The 11,674-nt window shown below is 40.9% G+C and overlaps 1 protein-coding gene across 1 annotated transcript in view; it reads right to left on the reverse strand.

The window, feature by feature from the left end:
• Positions 1-11,674, reverse strand: part of LOC138023346 (uncharacterized) — a gene marked incomplete at its 3' end in the record, with an annotated part of 31,342 nt that overhangs the window by 12,665 nt on the left and 7,003 nt on the right. Inside the window, exons 7-17 of the mRNA XM_068870359.1 lie at positions 11,194-11,522; positions 10,414-10,555; positions 9,394-9,695; positions 8,288-8,429; positions 5,893-6,224; positions 5,217-5,358; positions 4,159-4,481; positions 3,285-3,426; positions 1,419-1,572; positions 850-1,021; positions 69-210 (exon numbers count right to left, since the gene is read on the reverse strand). Of these exons, the coding sequence (XP_068726460.1) occupies positions 69-210; positions 850-1,021; positions 1,419-1,572; positions 3,285-3,426; positions 4,159-4,481; positions 5,217-5,358; positions 5,893-6,224; positions 8,288-8,429; positions 9,394-9,695; positions 10,414-10,555; positions 11,194-11,522 (2,322 nt within the window). The remainder of the gene's footprint in view (positions 1-68; positions 211-849; positions 1,022-1,418; positions 1,573-3,284; positions 3,427-4,158; positions 4,482-5,216; positions 5,359-5,892; positions 6,225-8,287; positions 8,430-9,393; positions 9,696-10,413; positions 10,556-11,193; positions 11,523-11,674) is intronic.

An 11,674-nucleotide genomic window follows, 5' to 3' on the forward strand; every position in this document is an offset into this window, starting at 1 on the left:
GCTTGATGACAATCAACTGAAAATAGTTTTATAAGAACTCCATTAAAAATAAAAAACACCTAGTTTACCTAAAGCACAGCCAAATACTTCGACCCTCATAGCGATGTGGCTTCTCCAAGACCATGGGTGGAATCGCAGGAATCGAGCTCTGATTGACGGGATAACGGAATTGTACACTACAGTGGTTCTGTCACGGTTGCCAGGGAAATACTGCAAAAAAAAGTTCAATACAATAATTTATTTCCCCTTCCTATAACTCACTGTAGCGGGCGTGAAGATTCGACCATGAACGAGTCTGTGCTGAACGTTATGATAAGCAACCGGAAGTTATATGTATCAGTTGATAGAAATTTCTAAGATTTCCTTCGGGGTGAGTTCAAGAGAATGTCGTGGTGACAGGTGAGTGCTGAGGTAAAAAAAAAAAAAAAAACTCTCGCGTAGTTCAAGGCGAGAACCTCAGTTCCATCCGCCAGTTGATTGCATGAATTATCCTGAGTGTATAATTCATGCAATGATGACGAAAGTGAGTCTCAAGATTGGTTTAAACGGATTTCAGACAAATATTGCATTGAGGATTCCAAGAGTCGCCAATTTCTTGTTCACTCGCTGAAATGTTCTTTTCCGCTCTCGACGCTTGGGAAAAAAGTAAATTCTCCGACACAAAGGATACGAATCTAAAAGCTCTTGTTTTTACTCCTGCTGCATAAATTAAACGACGCTTTGAAATCGAAACAGTGAAAGAGAGAGAAAGAAGCAATTTTCTGTGGCAATTTCTTGTCTACCGTTTCTTGTCCACCGTCAGAACTATCTTCCGTTGCATTAAGTCACGAACAACACTTAATTTCTTACCTTATCTCTTGAATTCTGCCTGTACTTCGCAAAGTGTATTCCGTCAACACTGGACGATAAGTAATATGTAGTCACCCAGTAATTGGACAACGCACTGCCTTGTGTGCCAACTCGGATAATCTTGCATAACCGGCCGAGGTCGATTTGAAGCCACTGATAACGATTATTGTGCCTAAAAATAGTAAATGTGAGTTGCAGCAAAATTAAACTTAAATCCCGACTTAAAATGTACTTTACATACGTTAGCAATAATTTTCCGATGAACATCTTTCTTTCCTTTGCGTTGCCCCTGTTTTCTATGCCATCTGCTCGCTAGAAATTGTTCAGGGATCTTGCGACGACTTCGGCCTTATATCGTTCGGGGTTATTTCCAAGTATTTCATTGGGTTTCACAGCCAACTCCGTGTTGGGAATAAAACAGTCACTGTCTGTCTGTCTTGAATACCACCTGGGGCCGGTTTACAAGCCCTTGGGCACAGCTTTCCCCAATCCAGACCTCCACGCCGGTTAATAACATATATCTATGAGTGTCAAAACATATCAAAGTTTGATCTATGTCTTCTCTTTACCTTGCAAACCACGCGCCATAGTATTTGCCCATGCGCCGTCCGTTCAGCCTTGCTAAGAAAGGAGCGCGATATTTATCCAACATTGATGAAGCAGTAATGGCGGTGTTCGTGATAACCCCACTCATCATACCCAGTGGTCTATTGCACATGTGTCCTGTACGAAACAACAACCAAAAACGTGCGTTTCTTAAGAATTCACCAAAGCTTCAGAGTGCAGGACTTTGTTTTTAAAGAACTTTCGGTTTTGGTTTGAGCAGGTTGAGAAAAATGAAGCTGCGCGACTTGAGAGATAACAAACATGTTCTATGCATACCTTGATGTAGTTTGGTCGTCCTGTGAACAGGATTTCGCATTGAAAAGGACTGTCGTTTATGACTGACGCTTCGACAACCTGAGAGGAAGTCATCTTCAAAGTCAAGTGACTTCCTGTCTATACGTCTGTTGAAACGTCAGTTATCAACAACAATCTGAGGACTGAATTCACCCAGAAGCTCAAATTCCACCAAGGTATGTAATTCCTGGGTTCGAAACTCTTTCTATAAGTTTCACACCACTTTGTGTAGACATCATACGAGCATGAATTTCATTATGCGTCAGTATAAAATAGCCCTCAAAGGTTCTTTATATCGAAGACAGATTATCATGCACGATCTCTTCAAAGCTTCTACACCACTACACAGTAATTTAATTTTAAAATGGCATGTAAGTCGTTCATAATGTCTATGTTGATTTGTCCGCTGGTTAAAAAAAGTCCTTTATGCAAGTTATTGAAACCATTTTTCTTCCATTGACCTTATTCATAAATGGACCTTATTCATAAATGACCTTATTCATAAATAGACCTTATTCATAAATGGCGGTCAATTTACAATTCTTTTGTCGAAGTGCAAATTAGCCTACCAAGCCTCGACACCATACAGTGAATTGAAAAGAATTCTTGCTCTAAAATGAGGCTTGGTAGGGTAATTTGCACGTGGACAAAAGAACTATAAATGTGACCCCCATTTATGAATAAGGTCTATTAAAGGCGAAGTTCACTCCAAAATGACAATCTTTTTTTTTTATCGATTAATAGAAAGTTCATGAGGAGAACAGCTTTTAAGCAAATTTTCAATCTTGAAATAGCTTTATAACCTTGTGAAATCCTTGTTACAAATACACACTTGCAGGTCGCCATCTTGGATTATACGTAACGTCATTGAGCTCAACCTAAAGTTTTGCGGGAAGCTTGAACCACCAAAGCTGTTGGGATCCAGTCATGCCTTTTCCTTTCAGCAAAATAAATTGCTCAAATAGATCAGATGGACGAAACACTGTTCATGTTGTTCACATTTCCGAGAGAAAAGTGGGATCATTGATATCACGTATAATCCAAGATGGCGGCCTGCATGTGTGTATTTTTAACAAGGATTTCACAAGGTGAGAACGCTATTTCAAGATTGAAATTTTGGTTAAAAGCTGATCTCCTCATGAACTTTCTATTAATCGATAAAAAAGTATTGTCATTTTGGAGTGAACTTCTCCTTTAAAGTTATTGTGGTGCTAGAGTTACTTCGAAGGATTGAAATTGTCCCTGTTTTCAAAGGTTACTCAATTTAGCGTGATTTTAGTCCACGCCGTAATTGCGCAGAGTTGCAGCGACCTCGGGAAAGCAGTTTTAATAATGGGACCGTTTTGTAATTGAAAATTCGTCGCAATGTTTCGTGCCTACGTAACACGGGGATATCAAAACGAAGTTTAAAACTTAAAGTAAAGCTGCTTGAAACTTTAACTCCGATTAAATATTTGAAAATTAGTCAGTCCTGAAAGCCTAGCCTATTTGCTGTTCTGTCTAGTGTTTCATTGGTGTAATTTAATTCTCATTACCTCTGCTGCAACCGTACAACTCCATCCTCATGGAGATGTGACCATACCATGTTCTGGGGTAGAGTCTTACAAACCGGGCGCGGATCGGTGAGAGGAAACGGTTCATCACTATTATCTGCCTCTCGGAGTTTCCTTGGAAGACCTACAAAATGGAAAAGGAGATTCAACAGATGCACGAGGAAAAAAAAAACTCCGACCATACACGGGGTAAAACTCAGAAATTTCTAAGAGACACCACTCTTAAAACCGACAACTCTTTTAAAAGGACCAGCAATGCTTGGTGCCCAGGAAGCGTTTTTCCATGTTTCTTTGACTCATCTCCATCTAAAGGGGTCAAGTCTGTTTGGCGGACACGTGATAGTGGACTCACGGATGTTGCCTTAGAGAACTGTGCACTTGATTATGCAAGGGCTTACTTTCTTAGATCAATTTTCTAACTCGGAACTTCTCGCTTAAGCAAAGAAATTCATTCTCCCTTTCATTTGGACAATGACAAAGTAACACCATCAGCATAGGAAAAGAGCATAGGAAAAAAATGAAGCCCGCAATCCCTCGGGACTTAACATGGCCGCCGTGTGATTAAGGCGAATCAAGGCTTAAAACTTGGGTTACTTTGTGTTTGGTTAACATAGTTTTGAAATCTGAAGGAAAAAAAGATTTGATTTTTTGATCATAGTACCACTTTTAAAAAACTCCCTAGATATTCAAATTGCAATTGTAGCCTCACTGTGACAAATTCCTTAACTAGGGGTTGTTTTAGGGGTTGGACTTGCAAACTTTTGTAATGCTTGAGCTCAAGCCGTAACCATGACAGGTCTAATCACTACTTCTTAAAATGGCCTAGAGAAACCTAGACTTTAAAAATCACCCATACCCTTGTACGTCCTCCTTCTTTGTAGATCTTAAAGTGGAACCCATTCATCCCATAACGAATCGTGTAACTCGACACCCATTGGTTGGCATCGTATCTTCCTTGTGTCGCGCATTTGATGATGATTGCCCGGTTACCAAGGTCCACCTGGAACCACTGGTGTTTGTTATTGTGCTTCGCGATCCAGGAGCCGAATTTAGCGCCACTGCGCATGGAATTCAGCCTGCCTTGGTAAGCTGCGTAATTGGTGTGGTAGATGGACGAAGCTGTTAAAGCGACATCAGGTAAGCGGCCGTCTTCCATGCCAAGAGGGATATCACAGCGCTCTGAAAGAAAAGACAGATATCGTGATGAAAACGGACTTGCTCAAATGGCAAAAGAGGGTGGCGTTGGCATTATATGTTTACGTCAAGCGTCCCAAGTACTTTTCAAGATTAAAACATAGCCTGCAGGAAAAGAACCTTTTAAGCTAAAGTGCGATTTCAGTCACAAGAGAATAAGAGAGGGTGTATTTCATGAAAGTTAAGACTGCAATCCAGAGACCATCACTTGTTAAATTTATTCGATTAAATGCCATGATTTTATTCTTAGATTATTGCAGACATTGCTGTGTGGTCGGATACTCGTATCAATTGGGTAAGGAGAAGGAGAAATTCAAGAAATTTCAGGATTTGGGAAGATCTAGAGAGGCTGACCGGTTATGGCATGTTAGAGTGTATGTAGTGCCAGAGGTTGTTGATGGCTGTGGGATGAAGACTGACAACTTGGGAATTTTTTCTGGGCAGTATTGAGGTGACAGCAAACCGTGATTAAGTTATTGCAGAAAGCTGCACTACTAAGGACTGTTCGAATTGCGAGGAGAACACTTGAGGCTTAAGGCTGTGGGGCACAGCCCGGTCTCAAGAGATGCAAAACCAGAGGTTATCCAACTGTGAAATAATAATAATAATAACAATAATAATAATAATAATAATAATAATAATAATAATAATAATGGCAACAACAACGATAGCAATAACAATAATAGAAAAAGGAAGACAAAGTGAATGCTATTTCCTCACCTGGAGTGCAGCCGTGTAATTCTGCTCTAAAGGATATGTGCCGATACCAGCCACGTGGGTGAATACGGACACAACGCGTTACGATTGGCGGAGTAAGTGTCCTGGTGACAACTGATACCCCGTCGTAGTTTCCTGTGAAGTACTACGAGATAAAATACATTATATTAGGACTCAACTAGTGAATATGATATGGTAAGAGAGCGAATCCATACTAACTGGGAATGGCGTGTCGTGCCAAGCAATCTGACGCAAAAACGCGTGTGCTTAAGCTCCCTATTATATCTCTCGTATGGTAGGCACGCTATGATTGGCTTATTAACGTATTCTAAAGTAGTTTCTAGCAAGTTGTTCATGTTGTTTATTTGAAATAAACTTGAAATTGTTTGAATCTTGTTTTAATCTTGTTTGAATCTTGCAAGTAACTATTTCAAAAAGCCAATAAGATTCATTTGTTTTTGGGATTTTCGGACGCATACCAATCATTTGTTGCAGTTGGCCGTTCCGTTTGACTTCCAACTAGTTTCCTGCTTCAAGCGCCTAATTACCTCAAAAATATTATACCTTCCTTAGTAACCTCGTTTTCTCTTTCCGTACCGTAAGTTACGGATCCTCGTTTTCAAGGGAAAAACACTCGGTCAATAACAGTACAAACCGAGAAAACAAAGCACGTGCGTACCTTCAAACGATCCTTTTCCTTGTAAGGCACAAAATGCACACAGTCGATGCTGTGTGAAATAGTATAACGAGTAACCCATTGCTTAACAATTTTTCTTCCTTGGGTGGACACCATAGTTATCTTGAGGATGCGACGAAGATCAAATTGTATCCATTGATTTTGATTATTGTGACGGGCTGCCCAGCCTCCCATATTTCGACCCCTGCGCACGCGCTTTAGCCTTCCAAAATAAGGCTGGTGGTATTTGTCCCATATAGACGAGGCAGTAATCTGAGCGTCTTTTACGCCACCACTCTGTATACCAAGCGGATAGCTGCAGAGTCTTGTGAGTTCTAGAACAAAGAAAAAAACAACATGTTGCACCTCGTTGACTTGAACTTTGTTCCTTAATTCCGTGAAGGGATAACAACGTTGAGTATAGATCAATGAAACCAACAGAGAAAGAAGGAGGTACATCCTATTGACGAAGCATAACGGGCCTGTTGGAGCCTGTTTCTGGAAAGTCCCGCTAGGTTTCTGGACCCGAAAGCCAATTGTGAAACTACGATCTGCTCATTTTAGAAAGGTGGTCTTTCAACAGGTTTAGCAGACCAGAAGAAACAACATAATTGCGAAGTTTCTTGCCTAAAAAAAGACTAGGTCTGAAGATAGAGAGAGAGACAAGGTCTCCGAAAAAGGGCCAAAAAGTTTCCGAAGTGCCTCGTTCCAAACCTCAACTCCGACAGAACAAAAAAAGCATGAACTGAAGGAAGAAATTTTTAAATTCAAGTTTGCTTGAAAAGAAACTTAAAGGAAGGATTCAAGGAAACAGTTGTGAGTCTTAGAAACAAAAATTTAACCATAAACGTTATAAAGTGAACTTAAATGTGAAATGCCATTTACAGTTTTTACTTAAACAAGAAGTTTTGCTATAAAGGGGGTTAGTTCTATGTATAAGGTGACATTTAAACGCAGTCCGCAAATAAATTATAACCTTTAGATGTAAAACCTGTAATCCGCTAGAAACATAATAAAGTGGTCACGTTTTCAATTGTGTGTTCCTTAATTATTGTAGAAAACCCTCTATCGCCAGTATTCTGACGGTAATATGCTGTCTTACATGCTTATTTGCCCTTTTCTGAGCGGAATTTGCATAATTGGAAAAGGACGATTTCGTTTGGAACGCCTTAACGGTTTTTAAAGAAAGTGTTTGCATGTAGCCGAAATAGCTTATTCTCAGAAAAGCTTATTTTATTTCGCATTTACAGGGCGCAGCTATCTTGACTACTATTAAATGAACGAAATGATGTATGAAAGGACTCCTAAAGTGCCGATATGAAATCAAGTGAAGCTTTGATCCTCGCAGTTATGAACGTAATTTTAGCAATTGCGTAGAAAAGCCTGAACATTTCAGGACTTCAAAGGGGTTTGAACCCGTGACCTCGCGATACCGGTGCGACGCTCTAACCAAATGAGCTATGAAGCCACTGACGTTGGGAGCTGGTCATTTGTGGGTTCTAATGTTCCCGTGAGGAATAAATCAACGATGAAATGTTATATGAAATGGATCATATATGAACTGCGGATATGAAATCAAGTGAAGCTATGATCCTCGCAGTTATGAACGTAATTTTAGCAATTGCGTAGAAAAGCCTGAAAAATTCAGGACTTTAAAGGGGTTTGAGCCCGTTACCTCGCGACGCCAGTGAGACGCTCTAACCAACTGAGCAATGAGGCCGCAGATGTTGGGAGCTGATCATTTGTGGGTTCAAATGTTCCCGTGATGAATGAATCAATGAACGAATAGTGATGAATGAAAGGACTCGTATATTGAACTGCGGGTTCAAACCCCGTTGAAGCCCTGAAATTTTCAAGCTTCTCTACGCAATTGCTCAGATTGCGTTTATAACTGCAGCGATTTTCAATTGAGTGTCGAAAGTAATTAGCGAATTGCTTTAGTTTATGATTATTTCACTCAGTGATTGGTTCAAAGTTCTCGCGCCACTTTTTAAACCAATCAAAAGTGAAACCAAAACCAATCATGGCTCGCGCGTGCACATTTTCCCGCGCTTTGTGTCGGCTACGTGTAATTACTTCGCGTTTTGATTGGTTTACCGGATTTTCTCCGTCCTTTTTGATTGGCCAAAGTAATTACTTTGGTTTTGGTTTTACGACACTCAATTGAAAAACGCTCTAGCTTCACTTGATTTGAACACTATTACAGTTATTATCCGAAAGATAGTTGTGTAAGAATAGGGCGACCTTTAATTAATACATCACAACCATTCAAGATGGTGGCGACTGGGAAATGTGAAAGAAAAAATACACGATCAAGATTTTAAAAGATTGACATAAGTCACACTTTAGCAAAAAGACTTCAAACAAATCAGATCCTTAATAAAGTAGTAGGGTGTACCTTTCTGGCATCCATAGAGCTCAACTCTCATCGAGATATGGCTTCTCCAGGCTTTGGGGTGGAAACGGACATACTGGGCTGTGAATGGTGCAAGTAACGTGTACGATACAATGGTATTTCTGTCTGAATTACCACGGAACATCTACAGAAACAGAGGAAAAAACATCAGTGAAGGATTAATTAAGCATTCAAAAGAAAGTCCACGTTAAAATATGGTATTTTGAAAATGGGACTTGAATACGCGAAATACAATGCTTGTATATGGATTCCAAAGCTTGTGCAACGTCTGAACACCTTTCAAACCACAACGGATAAGTCGGAAAAAATTGTCTCACTTTGATGAACATGCAACCATCAATGTTTGAAGGTGTAATGCGTAAAGGACAACTGAAAAATTAGAGCCGGTCCTAGACAGGATTCGAACCTACGACATTCCGTTATATCTCCGCGAATAGTACATGAATTGTAAAGCATGGTTCACGTCTCTGTTCAGATTTTTGAAAAAATGCTATTATACGATATAAAATATGTAAAAAATAAAAAAAAACTTTATGAAGGCATTTCCGTAACTCTGGACAGATTGGAAGGAATATTTACAGACAAACTGAAAAACACAATCAAACATGTTTTATTTCAACGAGTGACATCAAGTTGAGAGATTTTAAACAACGTCAGAAAACCTCGGTTTAAGTAAACCACGGTTAGTTAAACTAGTTTAGTCGGGGTGAACTCGTCAACAGTCACTCAGACGCAGCTAAGGATGTTTCAAGGTGTAATACTCCTGTGGGAAGGATGAAAAACTAGTTGCCTAGCGACGGGCGAAAGGACTGACAAATCGGACCTTGGCAGGATTCGAACCTTGCTGGGGCCTACGAAACAATGATCGGATGCTCTCAGTACCCACTGAGATATAAGACAATCAACCTTGTTCCCCACGAATTATTGTAGCTCAATGGGTAGAGCACCCGACCGGTGTTACGGGGATCCTAGGTTCGGACCCTTCTACTTAGGACTCTGATTTTCAGTCACTTGTCCTTTCTCCCGTCGCCTAGCAACTAGCCTATCGGTCATCCAAACCTCGAGCAATTTGGATATCATTGACTTACTCTTATCTTTCTCTTTTCTCTATAAGCTTTAAAGCTCATTCCATTTCCGTACGACAGCACATATCGCGTGACCCATTGATGTGCATCCCTTCTGCCCTGTGTTGCGATACCCGTCAAACGCGCGAGATTTCCCAAATATATCTGAAGCCATTGACGAGCGTTATTCACGCGCGAGCTCCACGAACGGATAGAATTGATCCTTCCAAGCCATGGCGCCAAGTTGTGGTTGGCAAAAGATGACGCGCTTAGAGCTCCGTCTAAAATTCGTTTGTCTTCCAAGCCAAGCGGAAGAGAACAGCGTCCTGTGGAATTTAACAAAAAAAAGTTGAATCAGATCTTGCAGAGTCCAAAACTGCTCCAACAGACCACAAGACGCCTATTCTCGAACCACTCTTCGATAGCGCGTTTACAAGGAGCTAGACATAAAAAGATGCGACGGAACCGCAGGTGCATGTGGTCCTAATCGGTGCCGTGACGGAGCGGACAAAACCTTCACTGTTTCTTTACAAAATGTAACGAAACCGTATTAATTTATTTTGCTATATCGAGTAAGCAAGCCCTTTAATGAGAGCGATAGGCTGGAGCCGATGAACTTAAATGCAAATGAACTGTTTTTCTCGCAATACACTCCCTGCAACGAAAACATGACCCTTCAATACGGACGTACACGGAGAAATAATAGACGCCTTTTGAAAGAGTCAATAATAGTGCTCTCTGCTCTATGAGTGATCCAAATCAGGAGACTTCCTGGTATAAAAAAGCGTACAACAGGGACTTTCGCAACCCTAGACCTGGTGAGCGCCCACCAAAGGGGAATAAACATTTCGCGGAGAGAGATACTTCGGATCGTGTGACACTGTATACCAAAACCAACACAAAGGCGCTACCCAGGTGCTGCCCAGAGCACTGTAGTAGTAGTAGAAGTGAGAAGTCGTAATGGCGCTTAATAATTCTTCTACAACTTAGGATATACCCGAGAAGGAAGCGATCTAAAATTCCCAAGATACATGATCTATTTACCAGATGGGCAGCCGTTGAGTTCAACTCTCATCGAGATCCACCGGTGCCAGTTCTTTGGAAGGAACCGAAGGATTCTGGCTCGAGGCATTGGGAAAAGCCGGTGCATAACAATGCCGTCTCTATTGCGATTTCCAGGGAAATACTGAAAGAGAATAAAGTAATGAACCCATTAATGAAAGGGGAGAGCCAAGTTTTTTAAGCAGATTTATAATGATGATAATGATAACAATGACCACGACCATGATGATGAGGATGACAATGACACGACGACATCGCTAACGATAGCGACAACGATCACGTTCACGTTCACGACAACGATAATGTTGATGATGATTTTCATGATAATGATAATAATAATAATAATAATAATAATAATAATAATAATAATAACAACAACAACCACAACTTTGGTTTCAAGCTTAAATAGCCTAACAAAAGTGCACTAGTAAATGAGGTAACTTCAAATCAAACCAAATAGATGCAGATAGACGAAAAAGGTCTGAGAAAAAAGCCCTCGGAGCGAACTAAAAAGTCAACAATTTCAAACCCAGTGATTACGCCGAGCCCAGAGGTAGAACCCAGTACACATTAGTTGGTTAGTAATCTCACCACTGCACAAATCCTGCTTTCAGGGTAAGCCCCGATTTCCCTGTTGTGGAGCCAGCAGGTTCCTATGGTAACCGGTCTAGCCCTTATCCTACCTAGAACAACTCGATCCACGTGTCACTGAAAAGCGGCTACCCTGATAAAAACCAACGTCATTTTGTGAACTCAACTTACATATACATTTCCTTGTGACCAGTAAGTGGTGAAGTGTGCTCCGTCAAGACTGTATTCAATCAGATAACGTGTTACCCACTGATTGGTATTATCGTTTCTTCCTTGAGTAGTGACACTTGTAAGCTTCATGGGTATCTTCAAGTCGATCTGTAACCACTGATAGGCGCTGACACTACCTGCCGCCCATGCTCCGATCTTTTTCCCAGAGGGCTTTTGGTTGAGTCGGCCAAGTTGTGCGGCGTGGTTACTATCTGCTTCGGAGGATGCGCTGATCTGTGTGCCGCGTATCTTACCGTTTTCTATTCCAATCGGTCGATTACATCGTGGACCTACAGATTGCAAAGGCAGGATAAATTATTAGAAAAAAAAATTAGAACGAAGGTCAGTTCGGCAGCCAGTCCGTCAGCGAGTCAAGTCTGCGAGTCAACAAGTCCGTAGATTAGCTAGCCAAGCATCTATCCACTCAACCAGTAAGGCTGTC

Source organism: Montipora capricornis, chromosome 11, assembly GCF_036669925.1.
Source record: "Montipora capricornis isolate CH-2021 chromosome 11, ASM3666992v2, whole genome shotgun sequence".
NCBI lineage: Eukaryota > Metazoa > Cnidaria > Anthozoa > Scleractinia > Acroporidae > Montipora > Montipora capricornis.